Source organism: Lissotriton vulgaris, chromosome 2_1 (assembly GCF_964263255.1).
Source record: "Lissotriton vulgaris chromosome 2_1, aLisVul1.2, whole genome shotgun sequence".
Classification (NCBI taxonomy): Eukaryota; Metazoa; Chordata; class Amphibia; order Caudata; family Salamandridae; genus Lissotriton; species Lissotriton vulgaris.
This window is the reverse complement of record NC_141687.1, coordinates 838,656,467-838,683,324: the sequence shown is the minus strand read 5'-3', so window position 1 is coordinate 838,683,324 and position 26,858 is coordinate 838,656,467. Positions and strand designations below refer to the sequence as shown.

Sequence of the window (26,858 nt, the reverse complement as noted above, 5' to 3'; positions counted from 1 at the left end):
ACCGTCGGTGTCAGATGGACCCCTAGGTAGACAATCGAACCGGTGGCCCAGGCCAAAGGCGTCAAGGGCTGTACGCGGTCCACCTCCGCCTGCGAAAGTGTAAGATTCAGGATATACGACTTGTCGTAGTTGACTTTGAAGCCGGCCACCTCTTCATAACGCATCAGGGCCTCCCTTATACATGGTAGCGAGTGTTCCGGGTCCGCTACAGAGAACAAGATGTCGTCCGCGAAGAGCGTAATTTTATGTTGCTCTCCTGTGAACGGAAGGCCCCGGATCCCTTCATGTTCCCGCACCGCCATTGGCTCGATGCTCAACGCAAAGAGAAGGGGGGAGAGGGGGCAGCCCTGCCTAGTGCCGCGAGAGTGCGGGAAGAACGTTGACAGATGGCCATTCACCGCCACTCGAGACCTGACACTGCAAAAATTTGCCCTCACCATGGTGATGAACTTCTCCGAGAAACCGAAGGCCGACATCGTATTAAACAAGAATCCCCAATCCACACGGTCGAAAGCCTTTTCGGCATCCAGACCCACGAGGACTGCCGGGATTCGGGACCTGTCTGCTTTTTCAATTAATTGAATCACCCTTTCTCGGGTTGTCATGAGTCTGGCGCCCCTTGATGAATCCCGATTGGTCAGGGTGTATGATCGCCGGCATCAAATCCTGCAGCCTGTGCGCCAAGATCACCGAGTACAGTTTGGCGTCTATGTTGAGAAGCGCTATGGGGCGGAATGAAGAGCACTGGGCGAGGTCCTTCCCTGGTTTAGGCAAAACCGTTATCACTGCCTCTGCAAGGGAGCCAGCGGAAGAGCCAGACATGGCCATGTCATTAAAAAGGGAAACTAAAAAATCACAGAGTTCGGTGGCGTACGATTTGTAAAAGATGGCGGTATAGCCATCAGGCCCAGGCGCTTTGTGAAGTTTCAAGTTCTTGATGGCCTCCAGCACCTCCTCCCTGGTAATCGGGGCCTCCAGCAATTCATTCCACTCTTTAGCTATCTGGGGGAGGGGTAGGCGCCGCAAGTACTCCCGTTGGTCACCCGCGTGGAGCCTGTCCCCCGCATAGAGGTCCGCATAGAAGCGGCCAAATATGGCCGCTTTCGTTTCGTCCCGGTGTTGCATCACGCCCGACGCATCTCGGATCCCTCCGATATACTCAAGCTCCCTCCTATCACGCAGTTGACGAGCCAGGTGTCTACCTACCTACCTTATTCCCACAAGAGTAAGATTGTCTTCCCAACCTCAACAGCGTAAATTCAGCCCTGTTATTATAGTGGGCTCGCAGCTTCCCCCGCACCTCCGTCAGTGGCCGGAGGGTCAGTCTCGAGGGAATAAGCTTGTGAGCTTGGTCGAGGGTTGCCAACTCTGCCTCCAGATCTTCCCGCTCCCGGCGCCGCAATCGATTGAGATGTGCATTAAGGCCCAGACACGTGCCCTGATCGACGCTTTAAAGGCGTCCCAGGTAGTGGAGACCGAGGTATCAGACACGGGATTAAGCTCAAAGAACTCCCTTATGGCTTTCCGCAGCGCTTTATTAGAGGTATCATCCCTGACCACCGAGGCTGGGAAGTACCATTTCCGCTGCCCATCGCCGGCCAGCGACCAGCGTAGGCTGAGCACCAGCAGACTGTGATCAGAAACTGAAAGCGGATGAATGGCACAGTCAAGGACATCTCCCCTAAGAGCCTGGCTGAGGAAAATGTAATCTAATCGTGAGTAGGAGTGATGTACATGTGAGAAGAATGTGTAATCCCGGGATGTAGGGTGAGTAAATCGCAAGCTATCAACCAGCCCCAGTTCCCCAACCAACTGCTGCGATGAAGCAGAAAACACGCCCTTGTCGGCCCTGTTGGCACCAGAGCTATCTACTGTCCTATCCCACACCAAATTAAAGTCCCCCATTAAGAACAAGTGCCCCTCAGCAAAGTCTCCCACCCTCTGCAACAAGCTTTGTAGAAACCCATTCTGACCAGCATTGGGGAGATACACCACTACAAAGGTACACAGCCTCCCTTGAACAAGACCTTTCACCATCAGCCAGCGGCCATCCTTATCATTGCGCACCTCCACAGGTTGGAAGTGTAGCGCACCGCGGAAGAGGAGAGCGTCCCCTGAAGCAGAAGACCTGTATATAAGGGGATATGCCCTATGCCGAAGGCGCAGCTCATCCTTGCGCGCTAAATGAGTATCTTGGAGCCCCACAACATCCAACTGGTGATCGGTCACATATTTCCATACCTTCTGTCGCTTTTGCGGGGAATTCAGGCCCTTAACGTTCCAAGTTCCTATACTAACAGGCATAATGGGGCGACAAACCAGACCTCTCTGCAATCACCTCAAATGTCTCCCCTCCCGCACCCGAAAGTCCATCAATCGCAGGCAATGCAGGAGAGCGTCCCAAGACACCCCCCGCCACCACCAATCTGACAGTAAGTCGACAGCGACCTTGGAGCAAACCACCCCCATCCCATGCACGCCACAGCCATCCTCACATGTCCCAGCCACACACTCCTCAGCTCACCCGCGTCACCACCACTGGACCCCCCTTCCCATCCCCCCGTCAACTCCCCAACCCCTCCCCATAGGACCACCTTACCCCCAGAAGGACCCAAACACAATACCATACCGAACAAACCAATCAAAATGGAAGGACCAAACCACCCGCGAAGATGGTAGTCCAAAAAGTCCAGTCGGTGCATCCCAATGACCATATACCGGGGTGTCTTCCCATAAAGTACAAATGAACCCACGGTACCTGCACGGTCATGTCCCTCCGGCACCAGTCAGACCACACTCCACAGGTCATGCCGCCCCGGAGCCAAGCTGTGAAGCAGCCAGGGTGGCGGAAGCAACAGAAGCCACTGCCTCGTCTCTTTCTTGACGACTGGCAGCCCGGTCCGGCCTTCTCCTCTCTACCTCTCCGCCCACTCTGTGCCAGGAGGGGGACCGCCGCCGTCCCCTCGCAGAAGGACTCCTGCTGCCAGGTGGAGATTCTGTGTCATCGATGCCCAGGAGGTCCTTTGCCACCTGTAGGGACCTGATCTGCGCAAGCCTGTTTTGCCATCGGAAAATGATGCGGAACGGATGACCCCAGGAATAAGCAATGTTACGTTCCCTCAAGAATGCAGTCACGGGTCGAAACTCACGCCGCTTCCGTAAGGTGGATGCTGCCAGGTCCTGATATAGTTGAGGATGATGACCCCGAAACTGCAAAGACGGAGTCTCCCGTGCCTTCCGCAGAATGCGCTCCTTCAACTGAAAATCGTGGACACAGACTAGGATGTCCGGCGGAGGGCCCCCTCCACGCCTGGGCAGCCCAACCCTATGCGCCCTGTCCATCTTGATCTCACTGATGTCTTCATCGTCCAAAATCTGTAGGAACAGCGCTAGCACATAGCCCCTCAGATCGCCAGACTCCCCGTCCCACGGCACCGATCGTATGCGGATGTTGTTCCTTCTGGAGCGATTCTCCAGATCCTCCGCATGCGATTGCAGGTCCAGATTTTGTTCCGTGAGGCGAAGCACGTCTTGTTGCAACTGGTGCACATCATTTGCCACATTCAGGTCGTGGTCCTCCAAGGTAGCCACCCTTTCACCGATACCATCCACGTCCCTCCTCACCTCCCGAAGGTCCGACGCCAGCTGGGTCCGTAGCTCGGAAATGTCTTCCTTGATGGAGGCAAAAAGCTCCGTCATGAACGCCTTGGTGGCTGGGGCCTCATCGTCCCTCGACGCAGACGAAGCACTCGTCCCAGGGGGCGGTGGATGCTGGGATCCTTTGGTTAGGCCATCCTTGCCATTCTTCCCTCTCCGCGAGTTTCCCGCCATCACGAGCCTCCTGGCCGCTGACAGACTCCCCCAGTGGTCGTGTGTGTCCTCCCCAACTTGTAACTGGGCCGACAGTGCCGACCATTGGTCCACCAGGAGACACCACCAGCCCGGGTCACCGATAGTGCTCCCCACAAGCAGACTCCTCAGTGCACAGCTGCGGCCCCCAGGAAGTGGCCCCTCGCGACCAGCCAACCCACGTCGCGGTTAGGCCCAAGTCTTCCGATAGCAACCCCCAGCTCTCGGTCCAACATAAATTAGATGGGTGCTGCAGATGAACAGGCTCCCCAGTGCGCGGTCCAGTCCAGGGCCTCCGCTGCCTGTCCCATTCGTTGGCGCCAAATGCGTGCTGTTCCACAAGCCGCTACGGTGTCTGATCACCAGGCCGCAATGGCAGCGCCCTGTCATTGCGCCCACGCCGATGAAGCTGGGGTGTTGGGGCGGCGCCTCCAAGGTAGCAGCTCCAGCCCACCACAGGTGCCCAGTGCACTATGCCCTCCAAAGGCCAACGTCCGCCCCGAACACCGCAGAGCTGCCCGCTCCGCCGGGCGAGATAAACCGCCTCCTCCTTCCCCCCGTCTCGTGTGGTAACGCAGGGCAGAGGGGGAAGGGTCCGATCTAGTGTAGCGGACCGCCGCAGGTCCGAGCCCCCTGCTCTGCTAGTCTGCAACAGGAGCAGCCGAGGGTTGGTCAGGCCTCAGACCCCTCTAGGCCACTCACCTCTGCGGGCGTCCCGTCTCCTCCGCTCCTTTGCTCCAGTTCCCCCCTCCGGCGGTAACCACGAGCACTGAGGGTTCCGCTCCGCAAGCAGGTGGGGGAGGGGGGGGGGTCCGCCCCTCGACAGTGCCGCCGACTCTCTCCGGGCACCGCGCCTCTAAGCGGAGCCGGGCCTTCACCACTCCCCTCCGGCCACCGGCTCTCTCCTCCGCTTCGGCGACCGCCCTCTACTCCAGGGCGGGGACGTCCAGGCCTCTCTCTGCTGCCGCTGCCGTGGCGGGCTCGTTCCCTCCAGACGGCTCCGGGAGCCGGACCAAGCTGCAAAAGTACTCTCCGCAGGTGCGGGTTCGGCTCAGCAGGGGAAAACCCCCAGGCAAGACACGGCTCCGGGGTGCTATACGAAGCTTATTGGAGTTCGGCGCCGGAGGGACCGCAAAACGCGTCTCACTCCGTCGCCATCTTGGCCACGCCCCCCTTTCAACCTGTTTTTACATTTTATGTGCACCTTAACTACTATTCTTTTTTTTTTTTTTTTTTTTTTTTGTTGAAAACCTTTATTTATCTCAAACATATTACACAGCGTCAGCCTACAACCACTGCTGGCCGGCCGCTATGACAATATACAATCTTCCAAAGTACCTTGCTACAGCAGTTGGCAAAAAATAAGCAGCATTACAATAGACTGGCAAGGAATCATCGGAAAAGGATAAAGAGGGTTTCGTTTTGTAATTTTGACGAATCGTCCTAAAGTCAGACAGGGTAGCAGAGTGGGCGAACTTTATAAAAGGATAACCATAAGTTAAAAGTGGGTCATTACGACAAGGATAACTAAGCACAAAGGTACATATCGCCCTAATTGGCGCCCGCCCAATCAACATATCACATCAGGAATTGCAACCTAGCTCGACTACGATATAATAGGATATAAGAGGGAACACTACACACAACCCATAGGAGGATCCGACGACGTATGGAGAGAGGCATTCATTACACAGGAAAATGCGTGATAGGATATGCGCCCTCAATTGGTAGCAGAAGAGGGAAGGAAAAGCAGGATATGCAATCATTCAGTAGCTATGTATTAAAATCGTCGTCTTGGTCATACTGTCAACAGAACATGTGGTAAAGACATAGGCACAGAGCGCAGAGAACATCCCGGAAAAAAGAAAAAACCCAAACCCCACCTCCCGTCTGACCCAAGATATGAAGAAGAGAAAGAAAGGGAAATAAGAGAAAGATCAAGAAGAAAAGGCCATAGAAACAAAAGAAGGAAAAGAGATTAAGCCCGAACCCCCCCACCCTGCACGTCGAAGAGGCTACGGCCCCCCCCCCCCCCAAGAACGTGCCTGTCGCCCCAAGAATACCCACATAAGGGAAAAGAGTTAGGGAGAAAGAACAGAAGAACCTGATCTATACCTCCCGGTGAAGCTCGGGGGAGGGCCATAAGAACATGTCCAAAACTGTTAAAGTACATCATTCCGGCCACCCCTGCCCCGACTCCACCACCAATACAGTGCCAACATATGAGATCCGCCAGCAGTCCATCAGTGTCCCAGCAGTACAAGGAAGACAGTTCCGAAGGGAGAGAGGATATCCTCAACCTTGCCCCGTACGATATGATGCAACGACGCAGTCCAACTGGATCGAAGACGACCCAGGTGAAAGAAGGAGATGAAGGGGCCCTGTCAGGATAGAGGAATGGTCCCAAACAAACATCCAGCCCGTTGCCGAGAAAACGGTAATGTCACACGAAGCGTTGCAGGGTGCGGGGTCACCCCGTACAGCCAGTCCCAATATGCGCCACCAGTCCAGGGAAGAGAATTGCATTTCGCTAGCCACCATTGAGGGATCTTCAGAAAATGGCGCCCGATACCATCTCACCATCCGGAAAACAGCCGCAAACATTCCAGGGCTACTTCGGAGTGCTTCCTCCAGCACGCTAGCAGAATCAGAGTTCCGCGCCGTCTCCATGTCAGCAGAGACCGGGGCAGAGGGGCCACAAGGATGTTTCTCCGGGTGTGGCGTAGCGGGCAGATGCTGCGAATCTGCACAAACAGGCAGGGGGGCCGCGGACAATATCTCGTCCATCCGACCCCCCAGTTCCCCAGCTACGGTGCATAGGTCGGCCCTCAAGGCGGACAGGGCGCTCAGGATATCGCAAAGCCGCAATGGCGCCGAGGGTAGAAAGGGCACAGCATTGTCCTCCAGACGGTGTAAATGCGCGCATTGTCGCGCCATCGGTCGGTAATTCTCCTTGCCAGCTTTCCCTAGTAGCTTCAGCTGGTCCATGGTAAAGGGAGCCCGGACGGGGGGGGGCGCAGGGCAATAATAATATTCACCCCGCAGCAAAGATGAAACAGACCCAGACCCGGGTGTTTACCTCCGGTGAATGAAACCAGGCTGCAAGATGGCGCTCGTCCCAGCCCTGCAGCGAAACAAAGTAGCGGCGGAAGCAATGCCGGTCTCAAGGAACGCTACAATGTTGCTCCTGGGGCGTCCGTGTGCAGGTAGGAGAAAGCGGCAAGCAGGGCTCCTAAATCTCGAAGCTACTGCGAGACACGGCAGCCAGCCCCGTCCCGTAGCCCACAGCGATGGTCGTCGCACTCGGGTCAGGCACACCTCAAGAACAAAGACCCCGAGCCTGCCTCGCCAAGACCGGGGGAGGTGAGGGCGTTGCAGCGCTTCTACTGCCGGGATCCGACCTCAAGACACAGCGGCAGGATCAGGCTGCCCTCCCGGTTCCGCCAGCGCCGAGTATACCAGGAATTGCGTACAGGATGTCGCGGAAACCGGGAGAGCAGTTCAAAGGCAAGCGGAGCCGAGGAGTCAGGCGGCCATCATGGTCGCTGGCCAGGCTCCTCCTTATTCTTTTTTTTATTTTTTTATTATTTGTTTTTATTGTTGCATCATCGAACAAGAGTACAGAGTGGATCATCTGCTGGCGTGGCGTCAACATTCAGCCACGGTCAGCCATGCGTGCAACATTTCTGTATATAAACTTGTGTAATTTGGTATTTCCTCCATTATACAGTACAGATCAATCAGACAAGTCTTCAGGCTGGGATACAGGGAACGTGCTCCGTAAGGGAGAAAGGAGATTAACAGTGGGCATGTGAATTCCCGCCTTGGGGGCGTTGGATCGGGGTCTGGACAGTTCGCATAGCAGTGTTACCAGGTAACTGGGGGGACAGAACTGTGGGGGGGAGCATATAGGCGTTAGCAAGATCATGGTAGAAGAAAACAGGTGTCGAGCATCGGGAGGCAAGGGGTTCCCCAGTATGCATTCACAGTGAGGTAGGGCGGTCAGAGGGTGGAGGCATCCCGTGCATGTGAGTAGTGGGACGGTAGACATGGGGGCGGGGCATTGACGAGGGAGTGTGGAGCTCCGGGATTCGGTACTGGGGGGAAGGGCCACAGTCAAGGACTATGGGCTCACTCTGATGGGGGAGGGAGGGGCGTAGGTGGGTCTTCTGTGTGTAAGGACTGCCGGAAGCTACGAAGGAGCATGGCCCATTCCATTGAGATGGGACGTTTACGCGCACCCCTGGCCTCCTCCTCCCTGAGGGCATCCTCCTCCGCCGCCGCCCACTTACAGACCGCCCCCGTCCATGCCGCTATGGGGGGACCTTCCGGAGATCGCCAATGCATGGCTATGCATCTTTTTGCCAGCAGCAGCGCCAAGGACACAAAGCGTCTGTGTACCGGTTCTTGTTTAGGGACGTGAAAAATGCCTAGCGCGCTGGATTCCCAGGAGCCCAGGGTTGTGAGGCCTGTGAGATCTGTCAGTGTGTCGTGCACCGTTTGCCACAGGGAGTGGAGGTCGGGACAGCTCCAAAACATGTGGCGAAAATCTGCATCGGGGGAGCGACATCTGGGGCATAGGAATTGTGTTGACGGATAAAACTTCTTCAGTCACGTCGGAGTGAGGTATGCCCTGTGTAGTATATAGTATTGAATGTTTTTGAATCGGGCGTTCCTAGAAACGCATTTCGGGGCCTCGAGCGCCTTGGTCCACTCTGAATCATGCAGTGCGCGCCGTAGGGTCTCCAGGGGAGCGTGCGAAAGTTCCCGGATCGATTTATACAGCCAGGTGACCAAATGGCGTCCCACTCCCATGTGTAGAATAGTGTGTAATACTGGATGCGTGTCGGGTTCGCCGGCCTGGAGATTATAGTAAGGACGGAAACCCTCGAGTAGCTGTCGGTGTCTGAGGAATTGACCTGGGGGGAGTTGGAACTCCGCGACCAGCCGGTTGATCGGTTTCAGCTGACCTTCCTCAAAAAGCGACTCCATGTCCGTGATGGCACAATGCGTCCATTCAGCAAACATTGGAGCCGAGAAATAAGAGTCCAGTCTGGGGCAGCCTACCAGCGGTAGTAGCGGGGAGTACGGGGTTCTACCGGGGGACATCCGGTGGATCCGCATCATGCATTGACGCGCTATCGTGACCTGAAGGGGGTATGTACGCCGAGGTTTGGTGCCCGGGAGGAGAAGACGGGGAGGTTCCGGGGTTGTGACTCTGCCGGTCGGGGTAGAAGTCTCCGGGGTGTAACGGTCCGCCGTCCAATACGATAGCCATTGGAGCTGCGCCGCCAGGAAATAGGACTCAAAGGAGGGAGCTCCGAGCCCGCCTTGTGTTGTGGGGAGTTGGAGGGTTTTCAAGGCCACCCTTTGTCGGCCTGCGCCCCAAATAAGGGTAACGAGGAGAGAGTCGAGGTCCCGGAAGAAGGACCTGGGTGACACCACCGGTAGATTAGTGAAGTGATAGAGGAGCCGGGAAAGCATCACCATTTTAGCCAGGGCTATCCGCCCTATCTGGGCTAGTGGGAGCTTGTTCCAGAAGGCAACAGTCGGGCGAAGGCCAGCAAGCGCTTTACAGTGATTACCGTCGAAGATGTCTGCCGCAGAGTGGTACAGGCGGACACTGAGGTACCGGGGGGGCTTCCGCGGACCACGAGAGTCTATGGGCACGGGGTGGTAAGCCCGGGCGGAAGGGATAGATCGTGGACTTGGCCCAGTTCACTTGGAGTCCCGAGGCGTCTGCGAACTCAGCAAGCGCCACCCCTATGGGGGTACGGTCAGTCTCGATGTCCCGGACGTATATGAGGAGGTCATCTGCGTACATAGAGACGCAATGCGTAACGTCCGCGAGCGGGATGCTCTAATGTATTCCCTCCTGGCGCAGTCTGACCGCCAGCGGTTCAACGGCCAGGGCAAATAGAAGAGGTGACAGGGGGCACCCTTGTCTCGTGCCTCGCCGAACCTCAAATGCAGATGAAATATGTTTCCAAATCCATACTCGCGTTGTCAGATCGGTGTACAGAAGGCGTGTGTACGCCATGAGTGTCGGGCCAACGTTGAGACGACGTAGGACCGTGAAAAGGTACGGCCAAGTGAGGGTGTCGAACGCCTTTTCCAGATCCAAAATGAGGCAGGTGGCGCTGGGGAATCTGTTCCGTTCCTGGACATGGAAGACTCGGCGGATGTTCTGTGAGGTGTTCCTTCCCGGAACGAATCCACTTTGGTCAGGGTGGATCAGTGGGCATATGACCTGGGCATACCTGTCAGCTAGGATCTTCCCGAGGATCTTGCAGTCTGCCGACAGGAGCGTGATAGGACGATACGATCCCATGTGAAGTGGATCCCTGTGGGGTTTGGGAAAGGTAACAATCACGGATTCCCGCAGTGACCGGGGCAGCATTCCCAGATGAAGGGCTGCCGCGAACATCCGAGCCAATCGGGGGACCACCAGGGGAGAAAATGTCAAGTAGTATTCTAGGGGGAAGCCGTCGAGCCCGGGGCTTTATTCCGAGACAGGGCACGTAGTGCTTGGATGATATCTGAGGGTGCTATTTTAGTATCGAGTATACGCTTGTCAGCATCCTGTATCGTGGGCAACGTCAATGGATCGAGGAAGCGGTCCACGGATGATGGAGAGTACCAGGTTGGGGCCTCGTATACCCCTGCGTAATAGTGTTGGAACGCCAGGAGGATCTCAACTTGAGATTGGACTAGCACTCTCTCCGGGTTGATAATATCCGTGATTGGTTGGATCTCTGTGTCCTGCCTCGCCATCCAGGCAAGCAGCGCTCCCGTTTTGTCCCTGTCTTTATGGACTCTGGAGGCATAGTCCCTGAAATTGTATTTCCTGAGATCACAGGCGGCCTGGTATATTCTCTTCGCCTCGGCTGTGAGCGCGGCGTGCTCCTCCGAGTCATCGGTTTGTTTAGTGAGTGTAGCTAGGCGCTGTTCCAAGGCTAGGAGTGTCTGTTCTAATGTGCGGCGAACCCCTGCAATCTGTTTGATGCATTCCCCCCGTGCCACCACCTTAAATGCATCCCATTCCACTAGCCCCGATGATGCTGTGTTCCCGTTGTGTGAAAAGTAGTCTTGTATGCTGGTTTTGTGTGGGTCTCTGAATACCAGGTCCGATAAGCAGTCTTTAGGGAGACGCCAAGTGGGGACTGGTGGGTGCGGGGGCGCCAGGTCAAGCGCAAAATGTGGGCGTCATGATCCGAGAGGATCCGACCTAGGTAGTCCGAAGAGGTTACCCTAGGGAGGATTGGTGCAGAGCATAAGAATCTGTCTAGGCGGACCCGAAGGTTGTGAGGTATCGAGTGGAATGAGTAAATGCGAGCCAGTGGATGCAAGTGTCGCCATGCATCGGTGAGCGCCCAGTGTGTGGTCCAAGCTCTAAAGAAATCCGCTTGCCGGGGGACTGGGGAATGTGCGGGGGGTGTGATCGGTCCAAAGTGGGGTCCAGCGTGCAATTGTAGTCGCCCCCTAAGACCCATGGAACTGTAGTGAACTGGCCAAGACTCCTGTGAGGTGGTCCCAGAATTTATCTTGCTCAGTGTTAGGGGCGTAAATGCTGCTCAGGAGGATCCCTTATCCGTCTAAAATTCCCTTCAGTAGTGCATATCTGCCCTCCCTGTCTACTACCCGCCTGAGTGCTCGGAAGGGGGTGCCCGGCCTAACCCAAATTAAGGCGCCGCGCGCAAATGCTGAGTATGTCGTGGCACAAAAGGTCCCCCGCCATTTGGTTTGTAACCGGCCTAATTCAGTAGCGTTAATATGTGTCTCTTGTAAAAGAGCAATAATAGCTGACATACGCTTAATGTAGGAGTAGACGGAATAGCGTTTGCTGGGTGTGTGAAGGCCCCGTACATTTAGTGTGAGGACATTAACATCCGACTGTGGAACCGCCATTACTAAGGTGTTGTGTATGTGATCGGGGCCCCCTTGCAGTCCCCGAGGGCATTAAGGCCATGTGTTTCGCGTGTGCTCCTGCGCGCCATGCTTCCATAAGTGCAGGGGAGGAACTGACGGGGATAACAACAGGTAGAACCAAGGGTGGGAAACAGTCCGAATACCTGGGATATATCACCGGGGTGGCATATCCAAACTAGTGTCCCACTAGGGGAGAAATATAACAGGATTCTGCGGGGGAGGCAGCATGTGTTACTGCCAGGCTTGTGCGCGGATCGGGCTTTTGTAGGAGAAATGTCTATCGCGCGCGAGCGCATATAGTTAACTGGTTATGCAGTCTTGGCACACAAACATCACATAGCGCATTAAGCAACCAAGAAAAGAGGATACAGCAATTGTCTTTCCGCCCATCATGAAGAGGTGCCAGGTTGTCCAGCCAGGGTAGCGTCCATTGTGTGTGTTGCAATAAGGGGGGAAGAGATTGGGCCAAACCCCGACATTGTGCCATCACTGTCTCGGACTTTCTCAGGGGTGAACAGGTGCGGTTGGCTTTCCAGGTCCGGTGCAAGGGGAGATATGTGTAGCTCAGTCACCGCTCTTAAGGCGTCTCGCCTCTGTTGCATGATTTGCGTGAGGTCGGGTGAACCCGAGGGGGAGGATGCTTGGCTTTTGGAGGGGCCTGTCTGGGTACGCCTCGTGCCCCGTCTTCTAGATCGTAGCGAATCGTTGTTGTGCATCCGTTGGGGTCCGGTCTTAGGGATCAGCAGACAATGGAACTCAGTCCAATCCCGTGCCTCATCCGCTGTGGTGAAGAATATGGCCTTCCCTTTGTGCAGCACTTTGAGGCGGGCCGGGAACAACAAGGGGTATTGGAGATCATTTGCGCGGAGGCGTCTTTTAACCTCCAGAAAGGTGGACCGCTGCTGGACTTCTCGGGCATAGTCCGGGAACACCATGATCTGTTGGTCCTCTACTTGCAGGGGGCCTGCCGTTCGGGCCGCACGAAGCACCGCATCGCGGTCTCGGAAGTGTAGGAACTTAGCTAGCATGGGACGTGGAGGGAGACCCGGCTTGGGTTTCCGGGCGGGGACCCTGTGGACTCTTTCAACAGAGAAGAATGCTGAGCGTTCTGACTCGGGGGTGAACGATCTGGTCCATGATTCCATGTAGGTCAGAGGGTCCGAGTTTTCAATCCCCTCCGGCAGACCCAGGACGCGGATGTTGCATCGCCTCGAGCGTCCTTCCAAATCAACCGTGCGTTCCTCGAGGGCCGCCACGCGGCGCAGGACTTCCTTCATGTCCGCTTCCTGCGCTTTCACCATGGGTCATAGTGTGGCCACAATCTGTTCTCCCTCCTTCACTCTGTCCGCCAGCTTACGATGGTCATCGCGAATCAGGCTAATGTCTGTCGTCAAGACGCCCAATCGTTCCTCCATTGAGAGCCGGGATAGTTCAATAGCTGCCAACACCTGGTCCAGTTTCGCCAATAATGTGGGGTCAGTATGTGGCGTGTTGGCTTGTGTCCAGGTCCTCGTGTGCGGTATTTTCTCAATGGCCGTTTCAGGGACGGCAGTCACCTGCGAGCCCTTCGGTTTTCCCATGGGCCCGGAGAAGAGGGCACCGCGCCTCTGTGGAGTCCGGGAACATGGGCCGTCAACTGCCAGCTCGTTGGGGTAGACGACAACCCGGTGGGGGTTGGTTACTCAGTCCTTGTTGGTGCCGGGGTGGTTATGGACTCGCCACGGGGCTCCCCAGGTCCGGAGCGCGCTGGCGGTCCACAGCCGCTGGTGGTTTCAGTGGTGCAGCAGGGGGCTGTGCGGGTATCCACGGGCGCGTACCATCAGGGGGCTCCCCCCCACTGTCAAGGTTCTCCAGGAGAAGGGGGCTTCTCGCTGTCCGCAGCGTGGCAGTGTGTGGGTGGCTGGTTCTCGCGCCCCCCCCCCAAGGTGCATGGAGCAGTCTATGTGCCGGTCGCTGGGGCTGAGGGCCAAGCGGTAGGGTCCTGGGGGTCCGGGGCAGCGGTAGGTTGTCCTCGGTTTGGCGTGCCGCCGCCGCAGCTCAGGGGGAGCGTCGCCGCTCCTAGAAGGGGGCTCGCTCCGAGCTCGGTGTCTGGGTCTCCGTAGGCGCCATGTTGGAGTCAGGCGCCCTGACTCGTAGAGCCGCCCGTGCTGCCAGGTGTGTCTCGGCCCTTCCGCCCAAGGGATGATGTGGCGGGTGTCCTCCGGTGGGCCCCAGAGGGAGCAGGAGGCCGTTGGGGTACTGGCGCTGGGATCCCCGGGGGGGACAGACACTCACCACCTGGAGGAGAAGCCGCGGTCGTCAGGAGGTTTCGGCGCCGCATAGGCGGTGCGTCCGCAGGCACTTCTCAATCCGCGGCGGCAGGCGGGGCCGGTGCAGGAGTCGGGTTAGACACCCGGCTGAGAAGGAGCGATGGTGGAGTGGAGCTCCGGAATGGCGGCCGCCATCTTGCGCGCCAATGCACGTTTGCGGGAGAGAGCACGGTTCCGATCACACTTTCGCGGGCTGGTTGCACTACACAGCCAGGATCTCCGCAGCCGCTGGCTGGCTGCACCTCTCAGGGCTTCCGATCGAGGAATGGGCGCTCAGCGGTGCAGGCATCTGTGGGACGGAGCCGCGGTCGCCATTTTGTGACTCGGCTCCGGCAGGAGATGTTTGTACAGGTGCCGCACGCTAGCAACATCTGCGGCTCACCTGGAGGACGCCTCTAGGAGTGAGGGCACTACGGGTGCCTATTCTGAAGGTTGAGGCTCCTGGCGATCTCTGGAACTGGGCAAGATGCTAGCCCGATCACGGAGACTCAGCAGAACACAGCCGCCATCGTGGCTTGCTAAGCCACGCCCCACCTTAACTACTATTCTACTGCTAATTTGGTAATCTTCTTGCTATTTATGTTGCAGAATCTGCTACTAGATGAAAAAACAGTATTTGGGACTTAGTGTCGCCCCTACTGAAAAAAGAAAAAATGAAGGATCCATAAAGGGTCTGTGGAACATCCCCCGGACCTCTGGCTTGGGTGTGGCAGAATTAAATATGAAAGAAAAAAGTAGATTTTTCCGTAGTGGTTGCTGATCTCAAGGCAGGGTTCATTACGGGGTGCTGGGATCTTGCAAACCCTACCTAAGCCTAGCAAGAGGGTCCAAGTCTGTAAGGGCATGCAAACCAACAATAGGGCTCCGAGACCTTTAAAAGAATTAATAAAAAATGTACAATAAAAGAATTTCAAAAGAGAAACGGGAGCAGGTCTATGCCTTGATTCTCAAAAGCTATATGCAGCAGGGGCTTGACTGCCTGCGTCGGGTTGGGGAGTGGCTTGGCCATATATCCTCCTGTTCACAGTGGAAGGGAATCATTTCAAAGAACTTGAATTTAGTATGTAGAAAACAGAAATTCACTGAAACGTTACAATTAAAGGGAAACTGTTTATAACATGTTTAACAATACCTCTGAAAATCCTTAAACACATATAAAGTGAAGTTATAAATAGAAACCTAAAAAACAATGAAGCTCACCATTTATAGTTTGCTCTACAATTAAAAACACATACAACATCTGTACAAACCATAAATTATACACCAAATGCAATGCTTGTGACCTCACAATATTTACAACACCTAAAAGCTCAATGTAATTAAATAACAACACATACACCAATAATCCTTCATATTATTGATGGAACGTTTGTATGGTATCTCGTCTGCAAGATTATTTACGGCATTTGTAATTGTATCTATCAAATCAAGGGATCACTTAATGAGCATTTCATTTGTTGTGGAAGTTATGGTTTGCATGGCTTTTGCTCGAGTTTCAGATTAATGACATTGGGCACAGACAGCTCTACTTAAACTGTGTTTCCTTAAGTGAAATAAATATGTATGTCTATATACACACCCACACAATCACAAACACCCACTCACACACACACACACACACACACACACTCACAAACACACACACACACACAGTCACCAGATCTTAGAACTGTTCTTACAGATTGACTTACCGTATAACCTCCGGCTGATACTTTCTCATGTGTCCCTACTTTCTTTCTGTGGGGTTTTTTTCAACCTGTTTTTACATTTTATGTGCACCTTAACTACTATTCTACTGCTAATTTGGTAATCTTCTTGCTATTTATTTTGCAGAATCTGCTACTAGATGAAAAAACAGACTTCAGCACAGCTGAAGATGATGCTGGGAAGGAGAAGCTGAGAGCCTTCACTGTCACAGAACAGAGGAGGTAAGTGTGTGTGGTTTGCACTGTCAGTACTTTAAATTATGTGCTAGTGGTTGGAAACTGCAATAGATGCATCCATTTAGCATTAAGAGAAATCAGTCATTGAATATTTACACTACGTCCATGAGGCATTTCTCTAAATACTGGTCATGTAACGGCCCGTGAACTTAATAAAACCGTACACCTCATTAGACCTAGTCTTGACAATGAGCAAGACCACAGAATGTGAAGGCAGCTGAAAACAGCTAATTAACTTGTCTTCCCTTTACCATGTTCACATTACTTAGAGATCTACATGGTCTAGATTTGCCCTTGTCAATTCAACAGCGCCAAGACACCTACGGGTATAAGTCGCGCTTTACAAATCGCAAAAATAAATAAGTAAATGTTGATTGCTGCTCAGTGCCTGTCCGAGGTCACAGGACCCTGTCAGAGCATCTTCCTCTGAGGCTCTCTGCCATAATCTGTTCCTCCCTTGAAGGAACAGACTCCACTTGTGGGTGCGTACTCTTCAGAAAAGGTCAATGTACATAGGTCTTCTGATCAATTGATGACAGCTGCTTCATCCTTGACTGAGAAGGTACACTAATCCTCTGCATCGTTGACAGCCTCTGTGTTGATGAGTAAATACAAGCAGAACTAATGCCTCCTCCTTTACGAAGAAATCGTCATGGATGCCTCCTCAGTCTATGTTGATGATTGTCAGCATTCTAGCCCTCTTATTATCCATGGTTTCTTCCTTGGTATTGCCCCTATCAATTACCTCTCCATCAATACTCCAACAGATTCATTAATATGTCCATCCATGTAGATCCTGTCAACATCTACCACAATGTCAGTCAAGCACAGTCCTATTGTGGTATTGCTCCCTCTTCAACTACAGCGTTTATCTGCATCACACTCAAACCTCAACCACATATAAACATGGAAAACTCATCCATCCAAGAAAAAAGAGCACAGTAGTATGGAGCTAGACCTGCGGGAAAGGAAGACCTGTTCACGTCTACTCTGATGAGGATCTTGAGAACCAAGGTCCCAAGATTTGGACACCCATCTGGTGCCTTGTATCTCCAATTAACACCCCAAGCTGCAATTTGAGGATAGATCTTGTTCCATTCAGGGAATGCCTACCTTCAAATAATCTCCTATGGGTAATGTTCTGGTGGACTTTCCTGACTTTCTCGGGTGTATGTTTCAAGAATTGTCATGGCCCAACCAGAACACACTAGTGGCCTCAACCTCCAGCGTCGGTTATGACTCCGCACATACTGCAACTTGTAGCATCTATCCTAATTCCGTGGTTACAGCTCTGCTGCCTCATCTTCACTTTAAATGGTTGCTTCTATTCAGTAGTTAGCTTCCCCTCCACCGGTTGTCCATGCATCCTCAGCAACCTGCTCCTAGATCTTTGTGTAATTGTCCGGCTGCAAATTTGATGATGATAGCAAGGATTCTGAATGACCAGGATGATTGTGATGAGGAGCGCGCCAGCCAAAGGGAGCTCAGCTCTCAGATGCCTGTATTGGAATAACTGAGTACTGTGGGAGGGAGCAGAAGATTAATGTACTTTACAGGAGTCCCCACTGGCTGATATTTCCAAGTTTAATGACCTGATTGATTTAGTAACCCCTGAATTTAACAGATTAATTCCAATTCTTGTTATGCAGTTTCACTTTCGATTTAAGAAACAAAGTCTCAGAGGTCCATCAGTTTGGCAATGCTAATGGATATTCTGTAGGAAGAAGGCTTCTCTACCAGGGGATACTTATCAATAAGCACTGAATAGTCCCGCCCATGTGTGGGGATCTTGAGCCTAAACAAAATATATATATATATATATATATATATATCGCGTGCATCAGCAAGGAATTGGAGAAAGAACAATTCAACAAGGATCGGGCTCATATTGATAAAACAATTAAGGAAATGAAAGAATGCCTAAAGAAACATGAAGATGTTATAAAAACAAAAAAGACCTACAAATTCGCACGTGGTCGTCAGGATTACGAGTTGGGCCAGATTTATACATTTGCCCGGAAATTCGACCACATGCGCAAACAAAGAGCCACTACAGCATCGAACTCAGGGACAACAACACCCAGCATAGCAGCAGGGAATGAGTCCACCGCATCTGGGTCAGACACCAGTCTAGTGCCTAGTGAAAATGAATCGGATGACAGTGTCCCAGGTTCAAAACGAGGGGATATGGGGCACTTGACCCTAGCAGAGGAATTAGAATATATCCGCATGCAAATGAAATCCACTCTACGTCCGAGGACTCAGAAGCAAACTCAAGGCAAAGGAGAAATGCAAGGAGGAGACAGCGACGCAGGTGCGCCACAACAAAAAGGAAGGCAAAAGAAGAAATGATTTTGGAGATACAAAAAGTAGGTGATGAGAATACCATCATCAATCTAACCGAAATCGACCTTACAGCAGCAGAAAAACAACTACTATCTCTAGGACTCTCCTATTGCCCTGAGAGCAATTTCATTTACTGCAACACAAGAGTAGATATATTCAAGTTCATCCGTAAAATCAAACTTAAAAAATATTATACCATCAAAACTAGCTTAGAAACCAAAAAGAACTTGGACCGAGGTAAAAAAGGCGACCTCAGTGGATTACAAGCTAAAGACGTGGGGCTAATGCGTGCCCTACATGAATTGCGCAATGAAGATGAGAACTTGAGCAGTACACAAGAAATAGCAGATCAAGAGGGCCTGACATTGGGAGATCCCTCTTCAAGTCCATTCAAACCAACATCAACATGTATTCCGAACATGCCTAGAGATGCTATCGACGTGTATACAGACAGGGTGATTGAAGAACTAAAGACACTGCAATACAAAACGGCAAGATCACACAAACCGCCCTCTCACAAAATGAGGCAGTATACAACTTTAATGAATAAACTGAAAGAAAATAAAAATATTATAATCAAGAAGTCCGATAAGGGCGGAAACATTGTGATCTGGGGCAGGAAAGAATATATTGAGGAGGCAATTGACATTTAAGCGACCAAACATGTTATTTAAAAACTGACATGACAGCAGTCAAACATATTCAAGAACTGTATCGCAATGATTTGCATCAATGGAAGCGAGATGGGCTCATCTCCAAAGATGAATTGAAATTCCTCCTTAAAGAGTTTCCTGTGCTCCCCAACATGTACTTTATCCCTAAGGTACATAAACAACAAGTCCCTGTACCAGGTAGACCCATTGTATCTGCAATCAATAGTATCTTCGAAAACACGTCCGAATATATTGCTTACTACCTACAAGAGTTTGTGACTGCATTACCAGCATATATCAAAGACATGACAGAGTTCTTGTTTCATATTAACCAGTGTTCATGGTCGGATGACCTTTTATTCATAACTATGGACATATCAACACTGTATACCAGCATAGCCCACATAGACGGTATAAGAGCCATGCAATTTTTTCTTGAAAAACGCCCAGTTGAAATGTACCGGCACAACCAAATGCTAATCAAGATGGTTGATAAATGTTTAAACAACAATGTATTTCTATTTAACAACATGGTATACAAACAACTTAGGGGCGTGGCAGTGGGGGTCATGTTTCTCCCCCAGCTACGCGGGGCTCCACGTAGGCTGGTGGGAGGAACATGTACTCAAGGGGCAACATGTGGGCTATTGGTTGAACAATGTCGTAAAATACTGGCGATACATTGATGACGTCTTTGTTATTTGGCGGGGGACTGTGGCACAGGCCCAGGAATTTGTAAAAGTTATCAACATGAACAAAATTAACAAATTGAATTTACAATTCACAGCCAACACTAGCCCTAAAGAAGCCAACTTTCTAGATGTGCATGTAGAAATACAAGAGAATAAGATAGTTACCAGCCTGTTTCGAAAAACAACTTCAGGAAACACAATTTTACATGCAGAAAGTTTCCACCCTCACCATACCATCAAAAGTATCCCTTATGGGGAATTTCTCAGGATACATAGAACCTGCAGTACACCAGAACGCAGGGATCTACATCAACGTGAAGTCAAAATTAGACTCATGGCGAGGGGTTATAATCCTAGTAGCTTAGATGAGGCAATGAAGAAAGCAAATACCTTAAACCGCCTCGAGCTTATAGATCCAAATAGATCCAACATAGAAACACCTGGTAGAAAGCAGGAGAGTGGGGCAATAAGGCTGATAACAGGCTACAGGCGACAATCACGCCAAATCACCAAGATAGTGAAACAGCAATGGCCAATAGTAATGACTGATCATGTGCTCAAAGAAGTTTTACCAGATGCCCCAGGGTCACCTTCAGACGTGCTTACGGTATGCGTAATGATTTGGTCAAAAACAGCCCAGAGACTGCATCTAAAACCGACTGGCTATCACCACGGAAAGGATTTTTCCATTGTAGTTCCTGTCGGGCTTGCAAATTCGGGGTTAACACTTCCACCTATGTTACCCCATTTGATGCAACCCCGATTGCCATCAAAACACATTTCACTTGCCGCACAGAACTGGCGGTATACGTACTACGGTGTAGCTGCAACCTTGTGTATGTGGGCAGCACCAAGTTGGCAGTCCATGTACGCAACTTGCAACATTTACGTGCGATAGTTAATGCTGACCAGAGCTACCCTGTAGCACAGCATTTCCAAACTACGCACGGTAAAGATGTATCACACCTTAAATATTTCGTGATTGATGCAGTAGTTCCCAATAAGAAAGGAGGTGATAATGAAAAGACTCTGAGACAACTAGAGTCCAGGTAGATTGTCCAACTAAACAGTAAGACCCCAGGAGGCCTCAACATGGGGGAAGATCTACGCAACTTCTTATGAATAGTCCCAACTCAGTATAGTATGATAATCTCGTGGCACCATTTTAAGACCAGGATATACTGAGGGCTCTCAGTAACTAGCGTATAATTCCAATATGTATTCAACTTTGTATTACTGACTACCCTTTTGGCATATATGACATAATTTTCTAACTTTGATATAAGGATTCAAAGCACTTTAGCACACTTATTTTAACTTTTATGCACTTTAAACACCAGTTTTAGCACTGTCATTAATATTTTAGGATCAGTATTCCTGTATCGCCCCATGTGAGACACATAACCATGCCCAGATCACCCATTAGGAACACCGTAATGGTGAGGGTGTAGACCATATGCTGTACATATGATAGAACCATCAGGCAGAGGGGTGTCCTACAATGCTGTTTATAGATTTAATGTACGTAAGGGTCGGTTTTAAACATTATGTATTTGTACAGTCAATGTATTTTAAGGGTGAACTTTGCATCTTTATACATTTGGGTATGTTTCTTAATGGTATCCAATCGTTTTGGCTTATATAATAGATTGTCGTACAATGATTGTGATATACATGCTACTCTAGCTATGAATTTGCAATTTGCACGCTAGCATTGTGTCTAATATGTAAAGTGATTCAGAAAAGGGGGTGGTGATGAACAGAGTGTCTGAATTGAGCAGACCACTCTTACCCAGTCCAAAGATCAGGGCTTGATCCATCACCGTTATTTATCTCACTGCCCCATCCCAGCTCAGAACCTGGCTATATGCAAATCAGTCTGTCCCTGGCCCAGTGCATCATGGGAACAGGGCAGACTAAACTACCAAGCCAATTCTTCACCAGAAAGGAGACAAGCTACCGGGGACCGGTTTCTGGCATTTCAGCCGTCTTCGGCCCGGCTTGCTTGAATCCTGATGGAGCAGTGAGAAAGGGACTCATGTCTGAGTATACCCTGCCACACCTATAGTGGCCAAAAACGATTCAGAAAAGGGGGTGGTGATGAACAGAGTGTCTGAATTGAGCAGACCACTCTTACCCAGTCCAAAGATCAGGGCTTGATCCATCACCGTTATTTATCTCACTGCCCCATCCCAGCTCAGAACCTGGCTATATGCAAATCAGTCTGTCCCTGGCCCAGTGCATCATGGGAACAGGGCAGACTAAACTACCAAGCCAATTCTTCACCAGAAAGGAGACAAGCTACCGGGGACCGGTTTCTGGCATTTCAGCCGTCTTCGGCCCGGCTTGCTTGAATCCTGATGGAGCAGTGAGAAAGGGACTCATGTCTGAGTATACCCTGCCACACCTATAGTGGCCAAAAACGATTCAGAAAAGGGGGTGGTGATGAACAGAGTGTCTGAATTGAGCAGACCACTCTTACCCAGTCCAAAGATCAGGGCTTGTTCCATCACCGTTATTTATCTCACTGCCCCATCCCAGCTCAGAACCTGGCTATATGCAAATCAGTCTGTCCCTGGCCCAGTGCATCATGGGAACAGGGCAGACTAAACTACCAAGCCAATTCTTCACCAGAAAGGAGACAAGCTACCGGGGACCGGTTTCTGGCATTTCAGCCGTCTTCGGCCCGGCTTGCTTGAATCCTGATGGAGCAGTGAGAAAGGGACTCATGTCTGAGTATACCCTGCCACACCTATAGTGGCCAAAAACGATTCAGAAAATGGTGCAGTGAGCTAAAAAACGGTGTTGGATCTAGCCCTGATCTCTTGACTGGGTGAGAGCTTTCTGCTTAATTCAGAGACTCTGTCCCTCACCACCCCTTGTTGTAAATATTTTTGTCCACCCTAAGCGTGGAAGGGTATTCTCAGATGTGAGACCCTTGCTCATTGCACCATCAGGATTCAAGCAAACCGGGCCGAAGACGGCTGTAATGCCAGAAACCGGTCCCCGGGAGCTTGTTTCCTTCCCAGTGGTAGAATTGGCTTTTGTAGTTTGGTTTGCCCTGTTCCCATCATGCACTGGGACAGGAACAGACTAATTTGCATACAGCCAGGTTCTGAAACTGGGATGGTGCAGTGAGCTAAAAAACGGTGTTGGATCTAGCCCTGATCTCTTGACTGGGTGAGAGCTTTCTGCTTAATTCAGAGACTCTGTCCCTCACCACCCCTTGTTGTAAATATTTTTGTCCACCCTAAGCGTGGAAGGGTATTCTCAGATGTGAGACCCTTGCTCATTGCACCATCAGGATTCAAGCAAACCGGGCCGAAGACGGCTGTAATGCCAGAAACCGGTCCCCGGGAGCTTGTTTCCTTCCCAGTGGTAGAATTGGCTTTTGTAGTTTGGTTTGCCCTGTTCCCATCATGCACTGGGACAGGAACAGACTAATTTGCATACAGCCAGGTTCTGAAACTGGGATGGTGCAGTGAGCTAAAAAACGGTGTTGGATCTAGCCCTGATCTCTTGACTGGGTGAGAGCTTTCTGCTTAATTCAGAGACTCTGTCCCTCACCACCCCTTGTTGTAAATATTTTTGTCCACCCTAAGCGTGGAAGGGTATTCTCAGATGTGAGACCCTTGCTCATTGCACCATCAGGATTCAAGCAAACCGGGCCGAAGACGGCTGTAATGCCAGAAACCGGTCCCCGGGAGCTTGTTTCCTTCCCAGTGGTAGAATTGGCTTTTGTAGTTTGGTTTGCCCTGTTCCCATCATGCACTGGGACAGGAACAGACTAATTTGCATACAGCCAGGTTCTGAAACTGGGATGGTGCAGTGAGCTAAAAAACGGTGTTGGATCTAGCCCTGATCTCTTGACTGGGTGAGAGCTTTCTGCTTAATTCAGAGACTCTGTCCCTCACCACCCCTTGTTGTAAATATTTTTGTCCACCCTAAGCGTGGAAGGGTATTCTCAGATGTGAGACCCTTGCTCATTGCACCATCAGGATTCAAGCAAACCGGGCCGAAGACGGCTGTAATGCCAGAAACCGGTCCCCGGGAGCTTGTTTCCTTCCCAGTGGTAGAATTGGCTTTTGTAGTTTGGTTTGCCCTGTTCCCATCATGCACTGGGACAGGAACAGACTAATTTGCATACAGCCAGGTTCTGAAACTGGGATGGTGCAGTGAGCTAAAAAACGGTGTTGGATCTAGCCCTGATCTCTTGACTGGGTGAGAGCTTTCTGCTTAATTCAGAGACTCTGTCCCTCACCACCCCTTGTTGTAAATATTTTTGTCCACCCTAAGCGTGGAAGGGTATTCTCAGATGTGAGACCCTTGCTCATTGCACCATCAGGATTCAAGCAAACCGGGCCGAAGACGGCTGTAATGCCAGAAACCGGTCCCCGGGAGCTTGTTTCCTTCCCAGTGGTAGAATTGGCTTTTGTAGTTTGGTTTGCCCTGTTCCCATCATGCACTGGAACAGGAACAGACTAATTTGCATACAGCCAGGTTCTGAAACTGGGATGGTGCAGTGAGCTAAAAAACAGTGTTGGATCTAGCCCTGATCTCTTGACTGGGTGAGAGCTTTCTGCTTAATTCAGAGACTCTGTCCCTCACCACCCCTTGTTGTAAATAATATGTCAGCCATTTTTACTGTCGAGCACATCGTGTTTAGCTTATTTGAGGCTTGGTCCAAACATCCTTTCCAATTCAATGTATTTGTACAGACAATAGAGTGAAAGGATATATGGCGCAATATTCACGCATTTGTGCATGTCTTGGGAGCGCGATTTCTCCAGCTCAACATATGCCATTGATTGCTGTTCACATGTTGACATATTAGCATTTTTTGATTTGCAATCTGCACACAAGCACTTTAGAAAGTATATATCAATGTTTACAATAATCAGCCATAACGTTAACGTGATTGTTTGTTTACTATTTGTTTACTATTCATGCCGTGACTCTGCACTATACGCACTTTAAAATGGCGCCTGCCTTAGTAAGTTCTATCTGACAGCTTTGTTGTTCAGTCCTATTTCTGTGGCTATGCTTGATCACTGGTTGGCACGTAATACACAGGTGATCCTTCTTTTAAATTACAGTGCTGTTTTACCATTAGGTATCCGTGAGCAAGGGCATGGACGTGCCCGAAACGCGTCTGACGACATGCACCATTTTATGCACTAAATAAAGCATTCGCGAAGAACAAGTCCGACTCTGGCCTATTTTTGCTGTCTGCGTAGCTGTCTGTGCTCGAGGCACTTTGGAGACAAGTTGGATTATATATATATATATATATATCTCTATCTCTATCTCTATCTCTATCACCAGGCACTCAGGGTTTGTAAAGTCAGCAGTTTCACTTTATTTCTCCAGTCCGAGCTGGAGAAATAAAGTGAAACTGCTGAACTTTACAAACCCTGAGTGCCGCTTTCTTAGTGGAAAAATTAATTGGGCCATGATCTGGCCCCTTTGCTGAGCACCCACAGTTAAGAGCGCAGAGTCTGAGGATCGCTTTGGTGGAGATATATATATATATATATATATATTATATAAAGTTAGGACCTTCTTTCTATGTAAAAATCATTTTTTCTTTTGCCAATATCTTTGGAGCCGTTTGACGAATCTTTGCGAAAGTTTTAAAACTAATGGCCCACTCACTTCAACTGTGGTGTTAAACGTTTCAAATGTGATTCATCAAGTGGAGGCGAAGAAAAAAGGGGGCTGCCAAAACATGTTTTCTCCATGTTCATTTCCGTAGGAAACTTTAGGCACGACTACAGCGCGAACTGCTGAACAGAATTACACCATATTTGGCAAAAAGGTAGCTCTTGGTTCAGAAAGCGCAGCTTTTGGTAAATGGTGTGAATTTGTTCAGTAGTTCCTGAGAAATTTAAAGATTTCTCAGATATACAACTGTGGCCGCTGAAGATCCTCAAATCCTCCCTATCTCAACCCTGAGATCTGATGGGCTACCAACACTTCAAACCAGGAAGTGTTGGCAGCCATCTTGTTACTCGGTTGAACCAAGTAACAAGAAAAAAGGTTAAAAAAAGGATAGAAAAGGGGGCAAGATAGAAACACAATGACCCCCTGGGCCTGTTCAGGGGGTCCCACAAAACATTTTTTTTAAATGTCGGCAGGAGTCCCGTAGGGTCAGCAAATCCCGCCACAATGTCATTTTTTTTTAAAACAAAGTGCAGTCTCCCATGCTTAGTTTCTTTACGCCCCCGGGTGAGCCCGGTCCATGGGGCGGTAATGTAAATAGAGAGGATAAGGTCCCCGTGGCCTAAAATGGCCTGGCTAGGGTGCCGCAAAGGCCCTGGTGACACATTTAAAAAAAAGGATTGGCCATGCCCTGGGTGATGGGGTTCCAGGACCGTAATCAGCCTTAGGCTTCCCATCCCTTTTCATTTTATTTTTTTAAAATGGCTCAGGCCTGGGGATGCGGTTGCTGGGGCCCAAAAGTGTCGAGGGAAGGGGGTCCACACAGCCCCCAACCTATTTTTTTTTAAGAAAGAAATTGGCAACTTGCCTTAGGCCCCACCCCCTCTCTGCACTACACTGCAAACGCGCCTTCTGCCACTCTCTGGTTTGGGGGATGAAGTCCCCTTCACTACTGATGGTCCTTAAGGGCCATCTAGCCCACCAAGTACCTCCAGAAAGACCCACACAGTGGGATTGCTGAGAGGTGGTCCGAGGGTGCCCCCCTTTTACAACACCCTCAAATCGCACCTCTTCGCGCACTGCTGGTGGGGCAACGAGGTCCCATTGTGTCCTGAGGGCTTCAGGACTAAACTGTACTTCATCCCTCAAGCAGGAGTGCGACAGGAGGCACGTTTGCTGAATGGTGTAAAAAGGGGACGTGGCCGCTGACTACGTCTCAGCAATCCAGCTGTGTGGGGTTTACTGGAGGTAACAGGAGGGGTAGTTGCCCCTCAAGGATGTCCTTGAGGGCCAGCTACATCTCCTGTTACCTCCAGTAAGCCCCACACAGCTGGATTGCTGAAAGGTTTTCAGAGGCTATCCCCCTTTCTCCACCACTCTGCAAACATGCCTCGTGGCACACTACTGGTTAGGGAATGAAGTCCACTTTACTTCTGAGGGACTTTGGGGGCCATGAAGCCCTCCTGGTACCTACTG

The 26,858-nt window shown here is 50.9% G+C and overlaps 1 protein-coding gene across 7 annotated transcripts in view; it reads left to right on the top strand.

Moving 5' to 3' along the window:
* USP40 (ubiquitin specific peptidase 40) overlaps positions 1-26,858 on the top strand; it is a 703,484-nt gene that overhangs the window by 657,898 nt on the left and 18,728 nt on the right. For all 7 annotated transcript variants that reach the window (XM_086956273.1, XM_086956270.1, XM_086956267.1 and 4 more), the window contains one exon: positions 15,921-16,015. In XM_086956273.1, the coding sequence (XP_086812399.1) occupies positions 15,921-16,015 (95 nt within the window). The remainder of the gene's footprint in view (positions 1-15,920; positions 16,016-26,858) is intronic.